This window comes from Branchiostoma floridae, chromosome 1 (assembly GCF_000003815.2).
Source record: "Branchiostoma floridae strain S238N-H82 chromosome 1, Bfl_VNyyK, whole genome shotgun sequence".
NCBI classification, from domain to species: domain Eukaryota; kingdom Metazoa; phylum Chordata; class Leptocardii; order Amphioxiformes; family Branchiostomatidae; genus Branchiostoma; species Branchiostoma floridae.
The window spans coordinates 16,110,347-16,137,582 of record NC_049979.1 but is presented as its reverse complement, the minus strand read 5'-3'; the positions used below and the strand labels follow the sequence as shown (position 1 = coordinate 16,137,582).

Below are 27,236 nucleotides of genomic sequence, written 5' to 3'. Positions count from 1 at the left end.
CATCAACGAATCAAACTGTCCAACAGTCCTGTTACTTGCCGGGTGCCGTCCCACAGCCTGTCGTACATCAACAAATCAAACTGTCCAACAGTCTTGTTACTTGTCTGGTGCTGTCCCACAGCCTGTCGTACATCAACAAATCAAACTGTCCAACAGTCCTGTTACTTGCCTGGTGCCGTCCCACAGCCTGTCGTACATCAACAAACCAAACTGTCCAACAGTCCTGTTACTTGCCTGGTGCAGTCCCACAGCCTGTCGTACATCAACAAATCAAACTGTCCAACAGTCTTGTTACTTGCCTGGTGTTGTCCCACAACCTGTCGTACATCAACAAACAAAACTGTCCAACAGTCCTGTTACCTGCCTGGTGCTATCCCACAACCCGTCGTCCATCCACAAACAAAACTATCCAATAGTCTTGTTACTTACCTGGGGTTGTCCAACAACCTGTCGCATGACAACTACAAACAAAACTGTCCAACAGTCTTGTTACTTACCTGGGGTTGTCCAACAACCTGTCGCATGACAACTACAAACAAAACTGTCCAACAGTCTTGTTACTTACCTGGGGTTGTCCAACAACCTGTCGCATGACAACTACAAACAAAACTGTCCAACAGTCTTGTTACTTACCTGGGGTTGTCCAACAACCTGTCGCATGACAACAACAACAAAACTTTCCAGCAGTCTTGTTATCTCTCTGGGGTTGTTTAAAGCATGTCGTACGACAACAGCAAACAAAAACTGTCCAACAGTTCAATTGTCCAACAAACTATTGCATGACACCAACCAGACAAAAAACTGCAAACACTTTTTTTTTTCTACCTAGGGTTGTCCAAGAACCTGTCAAGCGAGAAACCCAAGAAAAAGCAAATCGGCTCAGAAAAAAAAAAAACAAAAATCAAATCACCTGAAATCTCGCTACAAACTCGAGGTTGTCTGCCGACCTGACGAGCAACAAGATAACAACCTCTAGCTGAGATATAGGACACACCTTAGGAAAACTGCCGCAGTGGTTGACAGCTGTCCGAGCGTCTTGAGGCCTGGTCCCTCAGCTTTTCGGGTTGTTGAATGCTGGCTGGTCCACAAAATGCAATGCCCAGAATCGCCGAACCTAACTTCAAAATTAAACAAAGCAAATATACAGAAAAAAACAAAGGAAAATACGTAAAATAAGGCAATACGTTCGACTCCTTCCACAACAACAACAAACGTGATAGGCAGACAAAAAACTATACCAAATACTGTCTAAAGCCTTTCAAAGAACGTAACTCACCCATAGAGCTACCAGTGATAAGTTGAAGCCTCCGACTCTTTCTTGATAAAAAAGGTCGGGCGCTGCTCCGAGCGTGCGGAAACTGGAACAACGTTGTACCGCTTCACAAAGGCTCCTATGGCGAAAAGACGGGGTAAACGGCAGCCCTAGCGGTGGCTCAGCTGTATCAACATACCTAACTCAAATGAGACAACACAAAATTAATTATACCAAGTCTATTTTACCAAATAGAATCACTCACACCTGCGCACGCGAAACATGTGCGATGCGCAAACATATGCAAATTACGAGTCACTAAACGAAATGAACGACAGAATAGTTGCTGACCAACAAAACACACCAAAATCATACAAAAGGGGAAAACAGGAAAATAAAACCATGAAGGAACAAGAAAGAAAACAGCCGAGGGATCCACTAGAAAAACAGCCAACGTAGGAAGACAAATCAAAATGGAAAATTCCACAAGACGCCAAAAATGGCGGCGAGCTCAAAACCTTGCGTACCTGCTTGGCTTGTAAATCCTACGCCCGTAGGAAACTACTCTATCTTTTCTGTTGTCGGCAAGTTTCCCTACCCGTTCCCAGAAGGTCGTAGATATCGCAGACTTGTCCTGGTGAGTCTCACTGTCAAAAACAGTGTTACTGGTGCTCTGCTATGGAACGTCCGGCTCATTCACAAGGCTGCTGCGTCAGTCATGCTGGGGTCGGCCGTGCCGGCGGTGTCACTTGCCTTCTCCGTCGACGTTCTGCCAGACAGTACTGCATATACCTGTGATGTCTAACAAACGCCCAAAATAAGCGTCTATTCTCGCAGTGAGGCATGCTTTCTTCCATAACCCATACACAATGCCCGGCACGCCAGTGTCTGTGAGAAGAACGGACCTCAGCATGACAAAGAGCGATACACGTGCAAAACGCAGACAACTCACATTCGTCCCTACGCAGCAACAACTTCTCGCAGTTTCACAAAGCACAATAAAATACGAAATCCTCATGACACTAAAAGGGCAATCTTCGAATTCTATACTCCATGTAAACGCAAACGAGGTAAATACTCGGTCTCTCTTCTACACCCCGAAAACCTGCTGGCGGTCTTTCTGTGGATCTTCTGTGTTTCCGTAGCCATGGCGTCGACGAACCGGCTGTGGGGAGGAGTCCGTCAAACTGCATGTGAATAGTCTATCCTGCCTTTATATGGGATTGGGTCTTCGCCTAATATAGGCATCGCCAATCACAGCGCAGGAAAGATATTGACTTGATTTGTCAACTGACCAACACTTGGAAGAAACACACAGATTTTTCTCTTTGTTACTTAGGAATTATGTCTGAACTTCATTGTACGAGAGAGTCACTACAACCAGATTGTGATGAGTACAGAGTTTGAGACTGTGCCCCAGCCCCTCATGGTGGAGATCATCAGACGAAAACAGTCCTCAAACCCCATCCAACCTCTGCCAGAATCCAACACTGGAGGCATAGGTAGGCATGTCGTATGTCTTCAGTAATGCTTGAAATCTTTCTCTACTCTATTGTGGTGAGCATTCAAAGGAAATGATGTGGATATGTTTTATAAGTTATTGACATTTTTCTTGTCACAGAAGTACCAGTACTGTTGGCTGTAATGTAGATTTTTGCCTACATTTTGTCCCACAGCCAACACCCTGGAACAGGACATAGAATGGTTTCTGAAGAGTGGGATTGGTCAGGAGTTTTGTGACATCACCCTGCTGTTAGATGGTGTCCCATTCCCAGCTCACAAGTCTATTCTGGCAGCAAGAAGCAGGTACTGTGCTGTGAAAAAATTTACATTTTTTTAATGCATGCTAAATCGCTCAAACATTCCCAACCCACAAGGTGCCATTGTAGTTGTATTTCAGTATACAAAATGTATCATTATGCAAGATGCCACACAACATTACTTTGATAAGAACACTGCAAAATGTTCCTTTAAAAACTAGATCCTTCTAATATGATGTAGAAAAAATAGTTTATAGAACCTAACTTGAAAAGCTATTCACAGATTTATTTGTTACGTTTACTGCCAATAAAATGCTGATATTTGATGCACAAGTCATGATATTTATACTTTTGTACACAGTTACTTTGAGGCCATGTTCCGCTCCTTTATGCCTGAAGATAGAGAGGTCACTGTGAGTAAACCTATCAATGTTTGTATACTTCAAAAGGAAATGCATAATTTCTATTTTTTACCTCAGGGAGTTGAAAAGCATTTTGTTAACCTTAGGATTGGCAGGCATGTTTGAATGACTAATGAAATATTGATATTAAGCTTCCACATGACCTTTGAAAATGATGACATCTACATAAAGATGACAGCTCATATATTAGACAGTTGTCAAGCACTGAACACTTTCATGTACTGGACAATGATATATGAACGATAAATCCAACCAACACAATTGACATATTACACTGACATTCAAGTTGTAGTCCTTACTCAACATACTACTGTTACTTTGTATACAATGAAAATCATTTGATCCTTTTATTTTGCTGTTTGTCATTTATAGATCTCCATAGGTGAAATGATTCCTTCAACCCAAGCCTTTGAATCGCTGCTACGCTACATCTACTATGGGGACATCACCATGCCTCCTGAAGATTCTCTGTATCCTACCAACTCCTCAGGCAAAAAGGATTAGGCTATAAAGTTTAAACAATAAAATAGATGTTAAGGAAATGATGCCACAAGTAGACAAAAGGTGTCTTTTTTGTCCTGTTTTATAGATATAAACACAGAGCTAGATACCCTAAACAGATTACCAACATGGCTCAAAATGCCCTTAACCATTTGCCCAGCTACTTGTTTTCAGCTCCATACTTTTATGGCTTCTCCAACAACAGACTACAGGCCTACTGTAAGCACAACCTGGAGATGAATGTGTCTGTCAAGAATGTTGTCCAGGTGATCAGATGTGGAATGTACTTCATAACATTTAGTTTGTCCAGAGTGTATTACATCTGCTGGTCATTCCTATGAGGGCTAACGTTATGTGCTGTAATTTGTGGTTCAGATTTTTTATGGCAACATTTTGCACAATTCAAGATTACCAGTTAGTCCCTTAAAAAGACTATTGTATTCAAGTGAAGTTATCAAAAGAATCAAAAGTTATAGGTTCAATTTATGGACTAAGAGCTGATTTTCTGTTATGTTTGAACATGACACAGATTTTGGAAGCAGCTGACCGTGTGGGAGCATCAGATATGAAGAGACATGCACTGAGAATAATTGTGGAACATTTCCCAAAGGTATTTCAATTTGGTTCAAGTAGTTGACAAGAATGTTTGTGTCTCTGTATACATGTATTAGATGTTTTGCTGATCAGAGCCTAACCTAATCTGTGTAACACAATCTTTGCTGTCCAGGTAGTAACTGGCCCCTCCCGCAGCTGTATAGAAGCTTGATTTAAGCAGGCTAAGGCTAACCTATTTCACTCTTTTTGTTTCTTCAGTTCAAGGGTGTGAAACACAATTTTGCAAAATATTTTTTTATCTTGTAGTGTCATAACGACTGCTATCACAGTATCAGTAATACTGTAATGTGCAATACATGTATGAATAACACAGCATACACGACATTTTGTGACATAGCAATATTTCTCATTCCAGGTGGCCAGACTCCCCAAAGTGCGGTCCCTGAATCGTGACCTACTCCTAGACATCTTAACTGCACTGGCAGACCACATGGGAGAGTCCCAGGCCTGCCAAGACATGGCTCATATGACTGTACAGGACTCATGATTAATCTTGTTAGGGTTATATTGCCAGCATAACTTGAGAAGCTATGGATGGAACATGGTGATTTGTACATATGTATGTATGTGTGTTTGTGGGAAAACAAAGAAAGAGAATAAAGAGACAGGTCGTCATAATTTTTGGTTGATATAGATTAATATAATTGAGATTGATACCAGGATCTAATTTGCATAAAACTTCTATAAATCTGCTGCATTCCGATAGTACTCTAAAACTATGTGACATGCATAACTGAAAAACAGGAATATTGATATCAGATAGGCAAATGAAGACCTGATGTGCATAAACCATGCAAATCAGGACTTTACACAATGCTACAATAGCCCAGTTAACTACGAACTTATACTTAGAGGTACGTGTGTTATTTGGGTAGAGAAAATCAAGTGATGCAATTTGATGAAAATTTATGACACTCAAAAAGGTTAAAACCATTTGTTGAAGGTAATAATGTCATAGAACTCTATATGTAGTGTATGTACATATATGTAATATTGAAGTATTACCATTATGGGTTGTCCTACTTGAGAGTAGACAAAGCCCTTGAGAGTATTGTATATTAACTTGTGTGTGTACATTTTTGTATTCATGTATCTAAATGCTTTAAGTTGAGCAAGTTATTCCATGAATATTAACATTGCACTAATGCATTGAGTTCCTAATTTTCAATCATTCCAGAACTGTTATACAAAAAAGGTCATGTATATATCACTAACATATTCATTATTTCTATGTATTAATATATGCTCATGCTCATAATTCATCTCAGCTCACAGTATCTATTTTGCATATGTCTTAAACCATAGTCTTAAGAAACATTGCTGCAGAAATGAACATAACATGAAAATATATCCAAGCAGTGGATAGGAATGAGGAAAATATGTGTTGTCTGTATAGAATTCTCAATGTGTCCACATTCTGTGTAATAACTTTATGCATTCTTGTTTACATTGTTCAACATTATTTGAGTATTTGTATTTACTTTTATTTAACATAAATGTATCAGTAACTGAAGATGGCAGAAAAGTTATGATCAGGACAGTTCTAACTGGGCAATAAAGAGGCTGTCAACAACAACTTGTATTTCCAATCTGTTATTAATTCTCAAGTTACGGGATACAGCGCACCTTGTCCCCTGATCCAGGTAGCATCATTTGATTTTTCTACTGGTAGTTGTCTAAATCTAACTACATGTAACTAGTAAACTACTGCCAGAAATTATATGAAAAAAGTGGCAGTGGGATATAACCAATCTAACACGGTCCTAACATGGAACACATTTATTACTAGTTAGATCTACAGCCCATAGTATTATATATATAAAATTACATGATGACTTCAACATGTAAAGTTCTTTCACTGCCATATCCCCAGATACAATTGGAAATCCTAAATCTTAAATCTATACATTGATTTCAATATCAAAATATAACCAACAAAGATCATCTTGGTACCTACAGGAATTTTGGATTACTTTCAATATCAAAAAACGAAATTCAACATTACTTCAAATCACTACTGTCCTCTTGAATATTTACCAGGGAGTTCTTTGTTTTTGCCGTCTGTTAATTAGTGTTATAAGTATTGAGAGACAGCATTACAAGTCAACATTACATTTGTAGTCAGATATATGAGCTTTACTGATGGTGCTTTACTGAAAATGATCATGACAATCATTCCATACATTTGAGTCAGTTTTCTTTTTTTTGAAAACGATCCAAAGCTGAGCCCCACTTGTCCTTCTTTTTGTGATCTTTCTGTTGTTTCTTTCGTTTCTCTTCTTCCTCCCTCATCTTCTGTCTCACTTTCATCCTTCTCCACTCCTCCTCTACACCCTTTGTTCTTTGTACTGTCTTTAGGGACTTGCTCCTGCCCTTCTTTTTCTTGGCAGGCTCGAACTTCTTCTGAATGGCTTCCTGCTCCCTTTTCTCCACTTCCTGAGCTGTGAGCTGACTGACCTGTCCTACTCCACCTGGATCAAGTCCGATCATCTCTGGCTGGATCTTCTCCAGTAACATCTTCACTTCGTAGTCTCTACGTTGTTTCTTTGTCTGGTAAGGGTTGTTCTCGAAGGCATCAAAGTTTGCCTCACCTGCACCGGGGATGAGAAGACTTGTGAATCCATCTTGGTGGCCGACGCCCAGAACGTCCTCGTATGGACAGAACTGCAGACCTGTTATATTGTTGCGCAGACGATGGGTGAGGTAAGGCTTTTCGGCTACATTGCTGCAGCAGTCCTTGTACACCTCTACCACATTTCCAAGAGCAGCTGCAACCAACCCTGTCTGACTGAAGGCCAGCTGTCCAGCCCCGGCAGACATGCGGTAAACCTGCAGCGGTTTCAAGGCACGGATGTCAAAGACCTTCATGTAACGGTCCTGCCCGGACGTAGCCATATAGGTCCCTGTCTTGTCCACGGCAATGGAACGTACTGCAGTGACATGACTCAACAGTTTGGCGAGTGGCTCCTTGACGTTGGGACTCCATAGTGTAACGGTGCCATTGGCATGACCAAGGTGAACGACTGCATTCTGTGGATTTTGGGTCATGACATTCAAGCAGCCCTGTTTCACATTGAAGGCAGCTAATTCTTTCCCAAGGGACACATCCAAGTACTGCAGGAAACCAGTGGAGCTAGCTGTTGCAAGGAGGAAGTGGTAGGGGAGAAATTCCATCTTAAGAACATTGTTGAATTTCTTAAGACAGTGTAGTTCAACTCCCTGATGGTCGTAGATGTATGTCCACCTCTGCTGGGCCACCGCAAACATGGTCTCCACATGCAACCACTTCACATCATGCACCCCCTCCATCACATTGATCTCACACAGAAGTTTCTTACTCATCCAATCCAAGGCTGCCACGTGACCCCTTCTTCCTGCAATGACCAGGAACCGCCCATTCCGTGTGTAGTTCATCCTGTAGGGACCAAATTTGTCCAGCTTCAGGTCAAAGTGCTTCTGTGCTGCACTGATATCCACTGCATCTGCTATGTCTGTCTGTGACAGCTGACTTGTATCTTCATCATCTGATGCTTCCAGGTAACCATGATCCTCACCCAGCAACAGCTCTGCTCTGGCTGCCTGTTGAGCTGCTAGGTGGAACTTCTTCTCCATTGTTTTCCGCTCCAGCTTTGGTCCAGCAGTTTTAGCTCGGATCTGAAAGAAATCAAACAAATGCACACTTACTTGATCATCAACAATAACACAGATATTCTACCACAAACTTCTTTGATTTAAAAACATTCCTTATCAACTTTGTTAGGTTTCTCTGGTGCATATAAAGATCATTACATTATTGTCATACCTGGGCCATGATAATGGTTTGATACAGATGTTATGGACCTGGTGATTTTGGGTCATCACACAGGCTTCTACTTGTGGCCTCCATAGAATACTAGTAGTTTCAATATGCTTTGTGTGTGCCAAGTGTGCCGCTGCTAAAAATACGAACATCCCTGATTTGAATGGTGGAACTGATGCTGTGAAGTGTGATAATCTGTTGTTTGATGACACCAAATTTTCTCAACTTCTAGCACATTTCGCATGGTTTGTGTGTTTTCTTGGGTGCGTAAGACAACTGAAATACATCAAGGTGAATTCCACATCACAGGTCAGTCTGGTACCTTAGGTTACAAGGACTGTGTTGTATTCTATATACAAAAGTAGATCTTGAAAAAATCAATTAGTCCTGTATACCATCTTCAGTAGAGGATGGCAGTGCCTTAGACTAAGTTAGAGTCAGAAAAGCCTACAGCTCTTCCAAAGCACTGACCTTGATTTTGTTGCCTTCTCCCCTTGTGTACCGTGCCAGGGCCTCTTCCTTGATAGGTGCTTCGCCCGGAAACGGGTCCTTCTCCTCGTCTGAGTCCCAGGTCTCCTTCCCACGTTTACGGTCCACATGGTCACTGTCTGGCGCAGACGCCCTTTTCTTGCCAGATTTCTTCTTCTTATCTTCAGACTTCCTCTCTAAAGGCTTGTTAGTCTCGTGCTTGTCGCTGGTAGACGCTTTAACACTACTTTCATCAAAATATCTCGGAGCCCTTTTAGTCTGTTTACTCCCTTTCAGCTTAGCAAATCCAGTCGTGTCCTCGTCGTCAGCCATGTTCCTAACTTGCACACGTGGTTGTCGAGACAGTGTAAAAACTGTGGTAGTTAGGCCTTATCTGAACTGTTGTAGGGGCAGAGAGGTTAAGAAAATTTGCTAAATGTCGTTAGCAGCTGCTTTCCATCAAACCACTTGATGTAGCAATATCAGCAAGCGGATAAACGAAAAGAAACTGTAAGAAGTTGGGGACAAGACCTCGCACCCGTCCCAGCTGCATATCTGAACTCTGACCTACAATGGTAATCTCCCACCAATGTTCCAAGGAGCTCCGCAACTTTTCCACTTATTTTGCTCCATCATCATTAGCAGTGTGATGTTACCATTTGAATTTTAACATTAGTTAAGAATATATGCCTCTCCAGTCTCCATCGAGTGACGATGAGTTATAGCTGATGCCAGCTGCTCGCATGTATCACCTCAGAACTCCTGTGCGATACAAATCATGAAGTCAGTCCGCGAAAACCGAACGCTAACGCCAATAATGTACTGATATTCTGCCACAACTCTTTTTAAAGACATAAACTAAACTATTGTAGCACTTAGATATACAGAAATGTTTTTTGTAATGTACTAATAGATTTGAGAGAATATAACTGTTATTTGATTAAGATTCACTTCCTTTCTCATACCTTACGTTTTGTTGTACTCTTAAGTAAGTCACAAAGCTTCTTGCGTGCAGCAAGTCACAGGTAGGTTCCACTCTCGTCTCTCTGCTTCAAAGTTCTTCGTTGTCACTTTAATATTTCGTCTAATGACCTGTCCTATGGTTAGCTACACACACACATAGCTGTCATTTGTGAAAATATAGCGGCCTGGGACGATCGGTGGGTGTGGGTGGGTGGAAAATCGAAGGGGAAGAAGGGAGGGGTTTTATGGATAAATACATGGCCATGGGCGATCAGCTCCAGAAATCGAGACAGGAAACTATCTGCGGCTGTATAAGTTAAAGTACAACTGATTTAAAGTTAAGGTGTCGCAATTCAGTCACAACACTTAGGGGATATCGTTTAATTTTCGGCAAGGAACATGCAGCAAGGAAAGCTTGAAGCAAGGAGCTTTTATCAGAAGTATCAACAACTGACATTCGTGTCACTCATAAGTGCCACAGAAGGGAATGAATACCGTACATCTCAGGTCTTATTGGAGTAGATTCAAAATTTTGAAGAAAAACAAAAACTCTCGACATATTGAGTGTATTAGATTATCTTATTTTGCCTTATTCATAATCATTTCTTAGCATTTTTCTTATCCAAAGAAACTGAATAAGCAATAATCCTATTCACACATTGGACTATGAAAGTGCGGCAACAGGAATTGTTGGTAATATGTCAAATGTAAAGGCCCCTGAGAAGTAAACAGTCTTCTATCAACCATTTTTTGGGAATTTGCCTAATAATGCCCAGATGGGTTTTTATAAAATAAAGGGACATAATATAAAATGTAAAGTTACTGTTTTCGGCCATTTTTCTACATTATGAGTTGAGTCTACCTTATTTCACTGCACAGCAATATTTACAACGTATTGATACGACTTTGTTGTGAGGTGATGATGTCTTGAAATATGCACACTTCCCTCCGCCGCTTGAGTTGTCCGCCATTTTATCCAACTCTCCGACGAACCAAAGTGCGCTTTAGAACGCGTTCGGTGGTTCGCTCGAATCGTTATTGAAGTTTGTTGAAAGTCCCCGCGAAGCTCCTAGGATCTGCGACCGCAACGGTCGATTCGGAAATCTTCGGCCGACTTACTTCCGGTAGGCTACCTGGAAGTAAATGAATTTGGTTGTGGCTTACTTTGGCTTTGTTAATTAGCGCTAGAAATGTGATAAAATGACGCAGATATGTTGGAAATAAGTTACAAATGTCAATCTGACTGGTGATTTTTAAGTTCAGAACATTTGAAATTTTGGTGCCAAATTTCTACATTATGGACCTTTAATATCGGGTGTATTTTGCAGCCAGTAGGTACCCAAAGTGTGCTGAGTGATAACTTAACTTTTTGAACTTGCAACAATTAAGTACGAAAAACTGTTTTCATACAGGTGTGTGTGAAGTCTTGACATGACAACAAACCCAGCTGCCACCCCTGTCCCAGTGGAGGATGTACAGGGGGATAGACGATGGATGGATATGGTATGTAGGGACATTTCCTGACATAGATTACTAATTCCGAACAAACGTCAAAGATCTATTATCACCAAACTACGAATTAGCTGCCACAAACTCCGTGTTGAATCAGGGAGGCACAACCGCACACCTCTGGAGCAAAGAATTTGTCAGTTCTGTAACCTGAACAAGGTCGAAGATGAAACCCACTTTTTATTAGATTGTAGTTTATATAGTAACGATAGAAGTATTCTTTTTAGCTATATTATAGGAAAGTTCCCTCGCTTTGAATATTTGTCTAGTGTTGAAAAATTCATTTTTCTTATGAGTTTTGATCAGACGATATTATACCAACACATCTCTAGCTACATATTTAACATTACTAAGAAACGAGAAGAAGTCGAACAAATGTATTAGACTAGATTTAGAATCTATGTTTTAGATTAGTATTAGAAACCATGTCTACTGTATTACTACCCTTTGTATCAATATGCCTGTACTTAGCCCGATAGGGCATGAATGTGCAATAAAGGCTATTACTACTACTAATAACATTAACGTTACACGAAGAGTGATGGCATTATTTGATAAGCTGCGTAAGTTGAAAAACCTCAGAAGCATTAAAAAAAATTATTTTTTAAGGCAGTAACAATGTATGTGCTTTCTTAAGTAACCTAGCGATCATCTTGTGGTTGGGCATCACATGTATATTGGAGCATAAATTGATGTTATGTCATTACTGTTATTGGTCTGTTCTGATAAACTGGTTGACTTGAAAGCATCAGTCAAGGATGGAAGTGTATATCGTTAGTGTATTTACAGAAAATAAGACAACTTTCAGCCTGATAGCAGTATACAGTAAAAGTTTGATATGACTGTTGTTTTACTCTTCAGCATGAGCACTATGTGAGAGAGGCTCACGAGAAGGAACCTGAGGTTTTGTTTGTGGGTGATTCCCTTATACTGCAGCTGGCACATACACAGGTAAAGACTAGTTACCTAGTAAGTCAGCCCTATGTTATAGTAATACATGTCTTAGCTTTTATTGCAGTGAGATGGAAAGTTGGATAAAGCAGTCCTTGATGTCACATATCTGGTAACATGTTCAATTGCCAATTTCACATATATCTGGGAACATGTTGGTCCACAGATATGGACGGAGAAATTTGAACCAATGCACTGCCTTAACTTTGCCTGCGGCGGAGACGCCACTCAACATGTTCTCTGGAGGCTACAGAACGGTGAACTGAAAAATATTGCACCAAAGGTCAGGTTATCTTTCATGTCATCTCTACACAGTGCTACAATAAAGCTTGTGGTGAAACAGTGGTGAAAGTAAAAATCTAGGGATGGGTAAATGATTAATTTTTCATCATTAGCGTATGAAAGGAGTACATGAACAAAATAATAGAATGAAATATGAAATGGAAGAGAAGGGAAATCTGTCAATGAGGTCAAGGCAAAAACTTGCCTTCTTTTATGATCTATTGAACAAAAAGCTTTATGTAAGTTATAACATTTAAATCATTTTAATGCAGTGAGTTTCAGAGCTTGGATCACAGTTATGTTCATACATGTAGCTACCATAATAAAGCTTGAGAGCTAATGGCATTCCACAGTTTGGCATATTGGTACAGCATTTGTATTCATGTGTACTTCCTGTCTTATCCTCAGGCTGTGGTGTTTCTTGCGGGGACTAACAATCATGGCCACACAGCAGAGCAGGTTGCTGGGGGCATTGAGGCCTGCGTGAGGACCATCGTACAACAACAACCACAGGCCAAGATTTTGGTTTTGGTGAATAAAGTTATTTGTGATATATCATTATTCATAGTGGTTCATTTGTGATTTACAATGAAGCACCAGTTTTCAAAATGTATTAGTACTATTACCATATGAAAGTCCATTGTAATTCAAACTTTGTTTCATCGAAGGCTTATTAAGTAGTTTATTAAGCAGGTCATGTTTGCTTTATTGGCGTTGTATGTTTATGCAGACTATACCACCACGGGGGCACCAGCCCAACCCCCTACGTGTGAAGAATGAGGAGGTGAACCAAAGAATCGCCTCCCTTCTCCAGTCTTTCCCCAGTGTACAGTTGGTGGATGTGTGTCAGGGCCTCCTGCAGTCAGATGGGACCATCAACCACAACGACATGTACGACTATCTGCACCTGACCAGGTAAGCTGTATGTGTGCACACAGTCACAAGGACATCTTCTGTCAGCACAGGTTGTGCAAACATTTGTGTTATGTGCTCTCAGCCAAGTAGGTAAGTTAGCTCTAAGCCAAGAGCTTTTGTTCAGGAAGTATATTACACCACACATGTATAGCAAGCTTTGTGTTCAGACAGAATAGAGCAGAATAAGCCTGTTTTATTACAGAAGAAAATTGAAAGCCAAGTTTTAAGTACATTTACACAGTAAACATGATTTTCTTCTCCTTTCAGTTCTGGTTATGCCAAGTTCTGTGAACCCCTATATTGTGCCTTGGCTGAGATCTTAAAAATGCAAGATGCAACTGCACTGGCGATGGATGCTGCAGACAACTTAGTGGAGACTCCGGACTGATGATACCCAGGATTGTTTCTCTTATGATGATCATTTCATCTCACTGTGGAAAGATGGGAAAGCTAAAGTCCACAAGTCACAGATATGGGCTTAGTGGGTGATGGGCCTCACTAACTTGTATTTATAACGTATCCTTCCTTTGTCAGGGGAAGCTTAAGACACAGTATAGCAAAAGCAGGGATACTATTATATCTACTTATATCGTCTTGTATTTTATATAACACGAGAATTACTCTGTCATTTTTATTTTACAACACAGCCCACCATAAAAGCACACTTATTCTAATTGGTATTACTGGTATTGATTTTCAGGTTCAAATCACAAAAATACATGTGAAGAAAAATATGTGATACTGATGTAGCAATGCCTTTGAAAATATCACCTTAAAGTATGGACAACCACAGGTGAAAGCTTTGCACAAAGCATTTGGAACTTACTGCTGTTGCTGTTTATGATGATGTATGTAGCAAACTACAGTAGAGGTTATCTGTAGAAGTACACCCTCGGTATGAACTGTATAAGAACAACTAAATGCTCTGACTAGTACACAATTACTTTTGTCAAAAGAGTACATGTAGGGCTTTGAGGTATTACATTATACCAAAAACTACATCATTGCACTTTTCCTAATCAGTCTTTAAAGCTGAATATTTACAATACTACTATCCGAGACATTATGTCATGACAATGTAGCCTACTTTTAGTTTTATTACTGAATCTGTATGGTGAATGACATTCAGCAGAACAAGAGGTTTCAAATTACAGCAGCAGATATACATGTAACTACCTTCTGTCACGTCTGGAAAACCTTAGTGTTCATCTTCAATATAAGAAATGTTACTTGTGTAGATATCACTGTATTTGTCGACTAATAAATAAACAAGAGAAATGACAGAATTCACCAATTATTCACTGTTTGCAAGTCTCTTCTGTATGAAGTAGAACAGTGTCACTTACTTGGGTCTTAGATGATCTGTCACAATCAGTCTGCATAACACAAACACTGCTGTCCAGGCCCTCCCTGTTGCTGGCTGAAGTTGTGCAGGCTGTTATGAGTGTGATTTAACCAGGCCATAGACAAGCACATCCACCATCATCTGGTACTACAGTTAAATATATATGGCCCATTAATGAATCCTCAACATTCTGGTACAATTACTGAGCATTGCAAGGTATTATATACTATTGTCTGTGTGAATATGTCTGTGGACAAACTCTTGTATATATGGTACCTGAAGGCAAAACATAGAGACTTCCACTTCGTCTAGCACAGTACCATCATCCATTGGAGGTTATGACCTAAAACAAATAATGCTTGGCTTCATATGTTGGAAACATATTTTCATGTTGGTAAGATTCAAAATCTAATTTGGCCTTGTTCGTGTGAACCAAAAACTGAAGGAACAGCTCCTCCAAGCTTGAAGTCTTGTTGTCATGTTGATAATTTCAATTGTTAAAACTCACTGATGGTTACAGTATCAGACCATGGGGAGGAGATGCCTGGTACATGTATACACTGAAGGCAGAATATATTTATAATATAATATAAAACATCCAATGGCTAGAAATGGACATCTTAAGACATCCCTTCTATTGATGACACCTGAACAGTATTTTGCAAAGAATATCATTTCTACCTTTATTGTAATATTTTATCTTTCCCATAATTGATATGACTATAATTTGTCAGACTTACAAAACAAGTTGAATCCTTAAAACAAATTGACAGTACCACATGGGCCCATGCAACATACTTTCAACTGTCTTTTATCTAATAGCTTTGCTCAAACTTGATAATCAATTTTTATTTTGATTAGGACTCAATGTGATAGTTTAATCTCGCAGCATATTAACACTAGAAGCTTGTCAATCTCATATTTGGCCATAAATTATTTTCACCTCAACATGGGGCTTCAAGTAACGTCAGCTGACCTTTATCCGTAGGGTAACCTTTTTCCGTTGTATATAAGAATAGGGTATTTTGGGATCATTAAACTCGATGGAACGTAGTTTCACATTGTAATATTTTGAAAATGTTGATTTGAAAACCACGTCATTGATCTGAAATCTCTAAATACCCACGGATTAAGGTGAACTAGCGTTAAGTCTAAAAGTCAAGTCTCTTGATATTGGCTTGCTATCATGCTGAATTCAATCAACAACAGTATTGTATAAAGAAAAAAAAGTGTTGTCCAGTAAAATTCTTTCAGGTAACAAAAGCTTGAAGAAAACTGCATGTCATGGGGACATCATTACACAATTTGAAGCAGCCAAACTTGAATCTACTTTTCTGTAGCTTTTTTCAGAGCATCTAATATTCTATATATGCAGTTGTGTTATTTCTCTTATCTGCACTTTACGTTGGCAAGTCTTTCATAGATTATTACATCAAACAGGAATTAATATGTAAAAGTACATATATTGAAAGAAAATCACTTAAAATTTTAAAAATAATGCCTAACACAATTTGAAAGCCTTATTATTGCCAACTATGTTGACAGAAGGAAAAGTGATTCACTAATATACAGTTAAGATTAAATCACAGCTATGAGGTCTACCATCCATCTAATAGTATAACTCTGTTATAATATTGATTGTACTTAATACGGCATTGCCTCATGGAAGCACAGAAGAAGGCTGGCTACACTGGTCCACAACATGGAGTTCTAACTCCCAGTACAGCATACCTGGTAAGATGACTTTTAGCCTTTGTTCAAGCAGTTTTTACTGGCACAGTAAAGAATCTGTTCATCTTATGAAACAGAACTGTTATTTTGCACTTATTAAATAGAACCTTGTTGTTATCATATAGAACAGTCTGTTAAACTTGTCATGACTCATGGGTTACATGGCTTTCTTCTTGTCAAATAGGGATGAACTATCACTGCAAACAACAACACTGTAAACTTATCTACCAAGGTTTCGCTGAACAGCTAAGTCTTGTCAAACAGTTGCTTTGTGTCTTGTGATAATGGTCTACATAGGCTGTGGTCTACAAGGGATGTGTACAGCAGGAGCTACATCTCATGGTCCACCACACAAGGTGGGCTCTAGTGGTCCAGGATGCGGAGATTGCCAGACACAATCTTGTTCTCCAGTACTGCACCAGGAGGGATGTTGATTCGGTTCCCATGCTCAGCAACGATGATTACTGTACCCTAAAGAAGAAAAATGTCAAATCAAGAAAAAGCATAACCAACAAATCGCATTTTGTTTTGGCTTTACATAAACCATCAACAATATGACTACATCTCAGTAACTGGTATTGGGAATTTCAAATAAAACTCATTTCTTACAGTGTCTACCACGTTAGAAAACTGTCAGGTGAAACAAATACTAGTACTCACTAACATTTCACTGATAGCCAAAGCATCAAAAGAAACTTTGATCAAAGGCAATAACACTATGTATGTGAGAAGTGATGACATGCACTAGTAAGGACATGAGTGAAACCTTCAAGGACACGTCTTTTCCAAAGGTGACGTCTCCTGAGACTGTCAGGTGATCCAACTCCAACATGTCTGGGATGTTCTCAAAACGTCGCAGGAACTCCTGAACCTGAAACCAGCACAACAAAAATAATTTCCCTGTATGTCTTTATGTGTAGTGCACAGAATATTAGTCCTTGTGACCACCTATCATCATTTTCATCTGTAGAGATTTATAAATTCCAAAGTTTCCGATTTTAAGACATTTGCACCTCCAGCAGTTGTAGCGAGGACGGGGCTTTTTAAGTGCAGGCAATTTGAAAAAGAATCAGGACAATGGTAGCTACAGTATATCATTCCTGCACATATTCATGCACCAATCTTTTGTGCACTTTTGATTGCATGCACACATTTGTGCCAGCTACACATATAGCTACAGATCACATACATCAGAGAGAAAACTCACCTTTTCAAAGTGTGACCCCAATTTTACTAAAGGAACAGTTTTGAACTGTCTCTTGGCACTCATGTCTAAGAAGCCATTGTCCATGTCGTAGAGATTAGACATCACCAGCAGCAAGTCTGACGTCTTCTTCACGGGCAGGAACCTACTCCGAGGCACATTAACTCCTAAAAGTAGAATGAGAAACATAAAAGGGGAGAAAATTATTACAAAAACGCTATATTTCTTAAATGATGAGAGTTTTAACACCATGACAACAGTTTAACAACAGCTTCAGCTATGACCAAAGCTTTTTAGGAAGAAAACACTAACAGAACATATAGAGGGGAGACTTTCCAATGATATTTTGCATGCAACATCATATTACAGCATGTAATTTGTAAAGAAAGGTATATTGTACATTTGTTCTCATAAAGAGCTGGTTGACTTACCAATGGCATTGTCAAAGTTCTTGATGGCAGCCCCCACAGCCGTCTCCAGCTGGATGACACCCAGCCCGTCACCAAGTGTCTGAAAACAAGTGTGCTGTTTGTCATTTGAAACTTTAGAAATTTTATACGGAACAAAATGCTCTTCACAAGGAAATCCGGGAGATGGTAACAAATGACATACACCTGCACGCTCCTTGCTGAAATCACCTCTAGTTATTACCCCACATCCAATCCTAGCTAATATAGCAATTAACTTTTCAGTGATATAGCATTAAGATGGCTGGAATTGGCAAAACAATAACCAGTCAGCAGTAGTGAAATGTAAGCATGGTCTGCACAAAGGGTAATTAGGTTTACTGAGTTGAGGTATCAAAATTCTATGCAGTGAATGATGGTACATGTATAACTGACCTTGTTGTTGACAATGACCTCCATGTCAAGTTCATTCTTGTCTACAAGGCGTTTCATGGCAGAAAGCTTCATCCACAAGTTATTCGTGTTGAAAAATCTGCAGAAAAATTTGCTGTCTTTACTGGAGAAAATTCAGCAAAATCCAAAATAGCTACAGTTTATATTCAGCATTAGATAACAGACATGCAGACACAAAATCAATTGAAAAAATTTATAAAAGATATAGATATAAATCACGAAAATATAATTCATAAATCCCAAATCTTTACCATGTTCCAGACAAAAAGTGTAGTCAGCATCAGTCGGTGTTGTACAGGTTGTGAGTGGGTAATCCTATCTCCATAACTCTGGCTTCAATTAAGCCCCTAGCTTTACAAGGGAAACTGCTCTGCAGTCTTTTATGCACAAACACAATGTACAGTACTTCACAATCAACCTATCTATCTGGAGAAGAGCATTTTACGATTAACAGTTAGTGAATACATCAACTTTGCAAACATTTGCTGCTACAAGAATGAAAAAGACACTTACTTAAACTTTGTCACCGACTTGAATTCATCGACCTGTATCAGAAAAAAAAAAACACATGTGTCCAAAAATACAAGGTAGCTGATCTTATATCTGACATCCCTAATATACGGTGTTTTCAATGGGACTTCAAGCAAGACACATGTACCTGGGTGAAGTGCATCACAGCTTTGTCATTAACATTGCTATCAAAGCAGTTGGGCTATTATTCTATCTTGAATGAAATACATCAGCTCTTTCTCCCAATCACACAAAAGAAAATATATTTACGTGATCCTTGTGCACTTGTGCAATCTCCAGCAGACGAAGCTTGTCCTCATATCCGACCAATGTACCTCCCTGTATGAATAAGATATTGAGTTGCAATGTTAAACTAAGTGAAACTTTAAACAAATACATTGCAGTACATGTACCAACAAATTTCTCCATTGATCTTGTCACCTTTTACAAATACAATGTGCAAATTTTACAAATTTTACACATTCAGCCAATCTTATATTGTTACAACTGCATCAATTGAGTTTACCCCTAGCATAAAGGGATAGCTGCAATGCTGGCGGATCACTATAATATGCTTATATCGGTACTTTCTCACAGTCATCAATACTAAGGCACGAAATGCATGGATGTAACATTACCTTGACATCAGCTCGTGTCTTGTCAGTCACTTCCATGACATATTCACTCATGGGGCCATTTGGCGGGTTCACCATGTGGTTTAAGATGCCTTTTCAGTTAAGGTCATAACTGGCAATTCTACTAACTATATTACATAGACTTTCCCCTGTACTTACTAGATATACATATACTTATACAAAAGGATGTTTTGATTTGAAATGTTGTGGCAACAGTGAGTAATTCAATTTCCTTTGGCAGGGAGGGCACCTCACATATACACAAACAGACTGCATTAGTCCACAAGCAATAACTCTCAAGTAAACAAAGGCTGTAAACTGTACAAAGCACAGGACAAGAGGCATGGCTACTCATGTTAACGGCATAAGAAATAAGAACACGATACAATGGTAAGGATACTGAAGTCCACAGTTGCTCCTAGGTTGTCGATGTTGGAAACAAAGACAAATTCCTTGCCTTCCTTAATGAACTGTTCCAAGAGACCAGACTCTGCAAAAGCCTTGTAGGTGTCCCCATGCCCTGGGGGATACCACCTGTGGGGAGGGGCAGACGTCAGCATTGCAGTTCCATCAAGAAGATACAGATACTATCTGACTGGCTTGATTCGATTAACCATCATATGTATATTCCTGCCCGAAAACACAGCAGAAGAACAAACCCCCAATACTTACGCTTCCAGGTTGGAGTCAGACACATCTGTTGCGATGGGAAGCAGAGACTCCTTGTTTATTCTGGGATACCTGGTCATGTACAAACAAACAACATTTTAAAAATGGGATCAGTTTATAAGAAAATGTGAAGCATAGAATTCCCACAGTATACCATACCAGTAACAACATATTGATGAAGTCAAATTTATGTCATGTACAGTTGAAATCCACCTGAAATCCTATTACCTGATATGGGCAGGTTGGTACAATTGCTTACATCGTGTTCAGTGCCAAAAAATTCTAGTCTACGTGTCATCCAAATTAGTTTACAGGGCTCGCATACTCTCAGTGAAGGGAGAGGATGAAAGCCCTGGGAAAACTAAATAGGATGACACACTCAGGCTACAAAGTTCTACATGTCATGAAAGTTCCTTATCATTATTACAAAATTACAGTTCCATCATTCATCATCATTCCTTTTCTATCATAAAATCTTTGACTTGAGGATATAACTGTACACCATGAGGAAGGATGTGAAGACTGATGACTACCTGCTCTGGTTGAAGGTGAATATCTTAACTTGACATGACTTGTACTTTCTCAGGATCTTCTCAGTATCTTCATCAGTATTGAAGGAGTTCATGAGAACCAAAGGCACTTCACTGTTGTATCTCCGGTTCAGGTCCTACACGGAGGTAGATAAATAAGACATTGGACAAGTGGATGAAAATAGCACTCTGGAAATATAGAGTCTGTAATGTTTGATGCTTTTCATCAACTCCCAGCTATATCAACATGATTTTCAGACTGGCTTGGAACAACTTGGAGAGAATAACTTTTACCAGTCACCACTGTCACACAGGTGCTATGAACTAACCCCATTTTTCAATCTAATTGCAAAAAGGCCAGCAATGAAAACAATGTCCTGATGACAGTCTATTTACCATGCATGCATGGATCCTGTATAACAATCGTAGAAACAAGGACTGCTTTAAAAACATCATAGCGATTATTCATCATTCAAAGTGAACAAGAAGTGTTGTGGACAAAAGGTGCCTAGTGGGCAGCAAGATGAATGAATAGATAAGTTTCCTTGCTGTTTCTGTAGCAGGCTACATTTTCACAGGAAGTGGTTGCTAGCCCTTCCCCTTTAATGTGCTTGAGGCACTACATTAAACACGGGACCCCCATTTTGTGCGCCTTCTGAAAGACATAAGTGCAGCCTCAACCGAGATGTTCTTCCCAAGATTGAACCAGGGTATTCTGTGCTAGGGACAAGAAGTATACATCATACTTTTTCTTCTATCTATGTTACATTAAGTAAGTAAAGTAAGTAAGTATATTACATTACATACAGCAGCAAGCCCTACACCAGTTCTGTGTACAAACCTCAATCTGCTGCACAGTGAGGTCCAGAAATGTGAGACCACTCCGCACAGAGATCAGACTCTTGGGCCCCTTGCAGCCCATGCTGGTGCCAAGGCCTCCATTTAGCTTCAGCACCACCAGTTTGCTCAGTAGGTTAGAGCAAATCTCAGGTGTGAGCTCTCTCTGGCTGATGTCAGCATAAGGTAACACCTGCAATACAGAATACACCTTTAATCTCATCACAATCACTTCTTAATTCTTAGAGTCAGGCTCCTCTTACTAACAAGATATCATTTAACAGAGTGTGCCTATGGCATGACAAGCTACCAGGGTAAATTGCTGTGTTAGCCCTACAGGTAACTACTGGGTATACTGGTTAATACATTGTATTCTATTTAAAGATGTTCTTCTAAAAGTAGGTCATTTTCAGAAGACCTATGGTTAATCTCTGAACAAAATCCAATCTTGCCTAAAATCATAGATAAAGGTGTAATTTTTCATGAATGCTGTATATGTGCCTAGAGTACAGATTTCATGATCATGTAGTGTCTCATTCAGACTTACTGCTCCTTCGCGAAGAGGCTGGATCTTTTCCCAGTTGATGTGGGGACTTTTCTCCTGGAGGAATCTTGTGAAGAGCTTCTTAAAGCCTTCAAAATCTTTCTGGAGTGTCTATACAGTATGGAAGTAGGACAAGGACAATATATTTACAGATTGACAAAGAAGAAAAAAACAATAAATGGCTACTGGTCAATAGCAAGGGTAATTCCTGGCTGTTTGAACAACAGTAAAGATTCCTGTGAATACAAATCAGATTATGCACATGCCTAGAGATAGGTCATCAGTTGTGAGGTGATTACAGGACGACTAAATAGATGTACACAAATTACAAAGTACTCGGGTCACAGGATACTAGGCTATCAATCAGAGACAAGAATATGTGACAGAATTTGTTGCTTAAGTTAAATGTGAAAACAAATTTGTTGTAAATTGTTATAAAAGTAGGAGTCTCCTTTGTTCATCAGAAGCACTGTTATCAACAATGAATCTAATAATGAGGGCCCCCAAGGGGGGGTACCGACAACGCTCTACGCTAAATTCGGGAGGGCCGGCTACGTAATACGCTAAATTATGGACACTTTATTACGCTCTACGCTAAATTACGAAATTTCATAATGCATTATGCAAATTTTTATTGTCTTTTGGCTGAACTCCGCCGACGGCAGAACAGGTGAAGATGAGATCTAGACAAAACTGATAATTCCATCAATAAGATTAAAACTTAACTTCTAAAGACGTCTTGCTGGCCAAAGGCGGCGACAGCAAATTTCTCATGTGACGTAATTTTCAGCACTTGTAGCACCGAAAGCGGAGGCGCGACAATCCTAGGCCGTCCGGGGGCATGCTCCCCCGGGAATATTGTGAAATCCTGACCCTCTGAAACGCCATTTTATGCATTTTGAAGGACAAATTTTGCTCACAGACTAAGCTAAGTTAAATAGCATCCAATTAGAAATTCACATGGTTTTAGCTTTGAGCTGGGCAACGCCCCCAAACATCATTTTCAGATTTCGAGTGCCGAAAGCACGAACAGTCGAACTGTCGCAAGGTAGGTACGGGAAAATTTGGAAATTTTTACCCTCTGAAACACCATTTCCTGCATTTTGAGGGGCAAATTTTGCTGGCAGGCATATGCTCAATGTAATGACATTTCTGTCAGAGAAACGTCTTTGAGGGCGACGAGTGCCGGAGAGTCGTGAGCGCCGGAGGCCCAAGCCGTCGCAAGCCTTGGCAAGGGCCGCCCGGCGCCCGGAGAAAAATTGAAATCTCGACCCTCTGAAATGCCATTTCCTGCATTTAAGGGGCAAATTTTGCTTGTTAACTAAGCTAAGGTCGGTAAAAAAAGATTTCTACTAGTTGGGGGACGACGCTCCCGCAACATATTTTCACCGTGTCCAGCTAGTGCCGAAGTGTTGAGTCATAGCAAGGAATGTCCGGCGAAATTTTGAAATCTGGACCCTTTGAAATGCAATTTCCAGCATTTTCGCGGGTAAAATTTGCCGGTAGACTAGTTACGTTTAATGAAACTTTGATTACGCTTGACGAAAAATTAATATGAATTACGTTTTACGGTAAAATCCGGTTAGCTTCTACGTAATACGTTGAATTAAAGGGGCCAATATCGCTCGACGCAAAATGCACCGATTAAGCTCTACGTTGAATTCGAACGGTCCCGCTACGGAGTACGTAGAATTAAAACCGCCGATTACGCTCTACGGAAAAGGGCTTTGGGGCCCCCAATAATGTAAAGCAGCTGTGATGATGATTTATCAAAAATTGAGAACAGACCAGCAGAGTTTGTTCAGTTAGAAGGCAATAGGATTACAGGATAATCTGTCTGTATCTATGATCTTTGCACAAACATGCTGACTGGATTTTGAGGTTGCAGATCATCTTTTGCCTTTACATTACTGTACACTGTTTTGGGGAAAAAATTCTGAACAAACTGAAAAGTTGGCTATGATTCTAATACAACACTGTACATGGGTGCCACATATGGGAGAGAAGGTAAATGCCTGTGATGCTTTGGAGAGGTCATCAGAGGTGACTCGAGTCAAAACCATCCTGCACAGAGGATTCACTTTGACCAAACATATGTAACAAAATGTGTCTACGTCTCACTAGAAGTGACGATACACGCCTAGTGTCACCCTACACCCTGTAGTAGTTAGTTCATGACCATGAAGTACCATAGTAGATCGAGTGACCTGTGCTTAACCCTGGCAGTAAGTTATGAATTGAAGGTGTTCAATCATTCTGTCTAGATAATTATAAGCTGCTGCTGCAAATCTAATCCACCTGCAATGTTCACACAGATGGTTACCCCTGGGAATAAGTGGGGTGTTCTGAGTAAACTGTGTGCCCTCTATCACATTTCTACACAATTATTTTCCTCTTCTTTAGAACTGTCCTACACATAGTTTCTGGCTGGCATGACATTGGCAGCACCGCCCCCTTCATGAATTTTTACAGTACCAGTCTACTGGGACATTTAAATGACACCATGGACCCAAGGAGGTTGATGAACCCTACCTTTATCTCCGATCACCTTCCCCATATCCCTAAACAAGGGGATTTCATCAATCATTGACAAAACCTCATGTTTGAGGATCTAACAGCTACATGTTTTATGGTGAGTGGTATATTTTAGCAGGTTTGGTTGAAAACCTGTACAACCAGATAGAATGAGTCAGGCGGCTCTGCTCTACAGTTACAGCGGGGTAACAAACCTCCTTCTTGGCTGGGTCATCTTGCGGCGCCGTGTCAAACAGCTTCTTCAACTCCGCCTCCATGGCCCGATATGCGTCCTGCTTGGCCAGAAGCTGGTAATCGTGTGGAGCCCACTGCATCGTGGTCTGTACAACAAACAAGAGGTGTGTCCCAATAATCAACCCATGTTGTTCTGGCCCAATAAAGATCAACCAATCGCTGATTTACAATGATGATCGTTCGAGTGGACTTTGGCAAGGGACAGACGCCCGGTCACTCGACAGGGCAGCGTTACACATTAACTTATTACATAAGGATAAGGAGAACAATCGCACACCCCCGGTGAATAGATAGTACAGACGTCTCAGCCATTAATGCCAAATTTGCCGGGAAACGTGCAGTAAAAGGAGTTGCGAACTTACCGCGGCCGCCATCTTCGGTGGGTAAGGTGAAGCGAAGGACGCGGCCGGGGCATGCGCAGTGGGAGGGGCACGTCTGCCACGTATTTCTGCAGATTTTGGCTGAGGTTTTTTGGCGACGCCTCAGGGGCGGAGGCATTTTCTACAGTATTACGATCGCTTTGAAAGAATTTAGAAAATTCCACGAACGCATTCCCTTGGGAATTGATTTTTGGCTATACTCGGGGGGTGTCGTTCTTTGTTAGTGGTATTTGAGGACTATTCTAGCTGTTTATTTTTCTTTGTTTAGGCATTCTTTGTGTCAGGATTACTGATTTAGGAACGGTCTTTTCACATAACCGGGAATGACTGCAATCCTTGCACATCATAGGCAGTACACTCTGTTACAGATTGTTACGATGTTTCGCATGCTTATGAATATCATAATGAAGATCAATATGTCCCAGCTTTTATTTCTTATATAAGCTTGTGCTTTTTGCAATTTGGAATGGAATGCTTCAAGTGGTTGTCGTTTGGAGCTATAGGAAGGATGATTTTGAGGGTAGAAAAATAGCTTTCGCCTTTGTCTTTTGAGCTTTGGGATGATATGCTTTCACGGGGTCAAAACAAATAATGAAGACGAATATGTCAGTTTTATGTCGATATCTATAAAATATAAAGTGAAGTGATTTCAGGTAATTGTCGTTTGGAATTGAAGCTGGTGTGTTACGCCGAAGGGCGGTTATACCGGCTATATAGATACATATTAAGTAAAGCCTGATTGTGAAATGTTAATAAGTCACATATTTCAAACAAGTCATGAAACCAATGGATTTCACGTTGTTTAGATTCTGCTTTGAAGACTATGACTAGCACAGCTAGAATAAAGGAAGGACGCAGAGACAAGGTTTTCCGTACACTTGGCACGGGAGACTGTTTAAGTGGTTTGATGTTACTACATAATGCTGACCCCGCTAACTTCGGTCACAGGTTGGATACAGAATAATTGTACTGAACATTCCTATGGCGGTTCTCACCTTTACTACATCCATCTCCGGTTTGATTCGGTCCGTCGTCGCTGAGGTTAACCTTATGTGCGGTTCTTTGATACACATGCACAATCAACTACTACTGCAATGTATACCCAGTACACTAAAATGCACAGTAATGGTATAAATCACCTCAAAACTAGTCCGTGAATTCTCTAACTAGTTTTAGGTTCACTATGGTTGTAGCAGCGCAATCAATTGGCTATTCTAGATCTGCTACTGGTCTGGCACTCCTCTCTCATTATCTTCCTCCTGTCGACGGTGCTGTTCTGGGTGATTTGTAGCTCCTTCCCGACTTTATAAGGCACACGGACGTCTATTCCGGCTCCTTCAGTGATGCAGCTCGTCTCACTGACTTGCACGGACTCCACTGACTTTCCCTGTCGTGGTAGGAGTCCCTGTGCACGTTGTGGCGGAACTGCGTCGTCCTGGTGGACACAGGTACGGGTGTTAGGAACACCTTGACGTTGTCACTCGTGTCCAGTATGTATGGTCAGTCTGTTGGGATCGAGAGAAAACACAGAGATCACATCGCCCGTTTCAAATACTTAACGGATACACTGATACTGAAAATAACGGTTTCTTCCAATTGAAAGCCAACTCATAAATTTGACACAGTCGTTGTACGGCTGTTTGGATGCTCGTCACAGCTAAGATATGTTGTAGGCACTGCTGTACGTAGAGAGAACAAAAATAAACGAAAAGAGTCGCAGTATGTGGCGTGGCGGGGTTGTGGAGTCATGGTGAACATCTTTACGGGTGCCAGGGATACTTTGTC

At 40.3% G+C, this 27,236-nt stretch overlaps 4 protein-coding genes and 1 long non-coding RNA gene across 8 annotated transcripts in view; 2 read left to right on the top strand and 3 right to left on the bottom strand.

Annotated features, from left to right (window-relative positions):
* The window catches only part of LOC118412813, a 5,248-nt gene extending 2,728 nt beyond the window's left edge, over positions 1 to 2,520 (bottom strand). Inside the window, exons 1-2 of one of the 2 annotated variants that reach the window (XR_004830823.1) lie at positions 1,277 to 2,520; positions 995 to 1,118 (exon numbers count right to left, since the gene is read on the bottom strand). This is a non-coding gene — a long non-coding RNA (uncharacterized LOC118412813). Of the gene's footprint in view, positions 1 to 825; positions 1,119 to 1,276 lie in introns of those variants that run through there. The other variant, XR_004830822.1, reaches the window with a different exon arrangement.
* Positions 1 to 5,162, top strand: part of LOC118412177 (leucine-zipper-like transcriptional regulator 1) — a 19,054-nt gene extending 13,892 nt beyond the window's left edge. For both annotated transcript variants that reach the window (XM_035814902.1, XM_035814895.1), the window contains exons 17-23: positions 2,592 to 2,754; positions 2,929 to 3,058; positions 3,374 to 3,425; positions 3,807 to 3,904; positions 4,096 to 4,201; positions 4,465 to 4,545; positions 4,906 to 5,162. In XM_035814902.1, the coding sequence (XP_035670795.1) occupies positions 2,592 to 2,754; positions 2,929 to 3,058; positions 3,374 to 3,425; positions 3,807 to 3,904; positions 4,096 to 4,201; positions 4,465 to 4,545; positions 4,906 to 5,037 (762 nt within the window). In that variant the 3' untranslated portion in view covers positions 5,038 to 5,162. The remainder of the gene's footprint in view (positions 1 to 2,591; positions 2,755 to 2,928; positions 3,059 to 3,373; positions 3,426 to 3,806; positions 3,905 to 4,095; positions 4,202 to 4,464; positions 4,546 to 4,905) is intronic.
* Positions 5,163 to 6,127: 965 nt separating this feature from the next.
* LOC118412366 (WD repeat-containing protein 46-like) lies at positions 6,128 to 9,536 on the bottom strand. The gene is made up of 2 exons (XM_035815197.1): positions 8,821 to 9,536; positions 6,128 to 8,204 (listed from the first exon to the last, which is right to left on the bottom strand). The coding sequence occupies exons 1-2, from the start codon at positions 9,148 to 9,150 to the stop codon at positions 6,741 to 6,743; spliced, it is 1,794 nt and encodes a 597-aa protein (XP_035671090.1). The 5' UTR covers positions 9,151 to 9,536; the 3' UTR covers positions 6,128 to 6,740.
* Positions 9,537 to 9,718: 182 nt separating this feature from the next.
* On the top strand, positions 9,719 to 14,735 carry LOC118412698 (platelet-activating factor acetylhydrolase IB subunit beta-like). Its single transcript, XM_035815725.1, has 7 exons — positions 9,719 to 9,842; positions 11,193 to 11,283; positions 12,151 to 12,240; positions 12,407 to 12,523; positions 12,931 to 13,053; positions 13,253 to 13,437; positions 13,705 to 14,735. Exons 2-7 carry the CDS (start codon positions 11,212 to 11,214, stop codon positions 13,823 to 13,825), a joined length of 708 nt encoding a protein of 235 aa, XP_035671618.1. The 5' UTR covers positions 9,719 to 9,842; positions 11,193 to 11,211; the 3' UTR covers positions 13,826 to 14,735.
* A 704-nt stretch (positions 14,736 to 15,439) lies between these two features.
* On the bottom strand, positions 15,440 to 25,546 carry LOC118412478 (UTP--glucose-1-phosphate uridylyltransferase-like). 2 transcript variants are annotated; one of them, XM_035815363.1, is made up of 15 exons: positions 25,434 to 25,546; positions 25,032 to 25,157; positions 22,306 to 22,413; positions 21,763 to 21,951; positions 20,925 to 21,058; positions 20,395 to 20,463; positions 20,123 to 20,256; positions 19,726 to 19,814; positions 19,358 to 19,426; positions 19,091 to 19,122; positions 18,560 to 18,680; positions 18,149 to 18,227; positions 17,721 to 17,884; positions 17,280 to 17,384; positions 15,440 to 16,984 (listed from the first exon to the last, which is right to left on the bottom strand). In XM_035815363.1, exons 1-15 carry the CDS (start codon positions 25,443 to 25,445, stop codon positions 16,877 to 16,879), a joined length of 1,539 nt encoding a protein of 512 aa, XP_035671256.1. In that variant the 5' UTR covers positions 25,446 to 25,546; the 3' UTR covers positions 15,440 to 16,876. The 2 variants fall into 2 exon arrangements, with proteins under 2 accessions (XP_035671256.1, XP_035671263.1); XM_035815370.1 differs by having other exon boundaries at positions 16,651 to 16,984; positions 18,560 to 18,656.
* Positions 25,547 to 27,236: the final 1,690 nt, after the last annotated feature.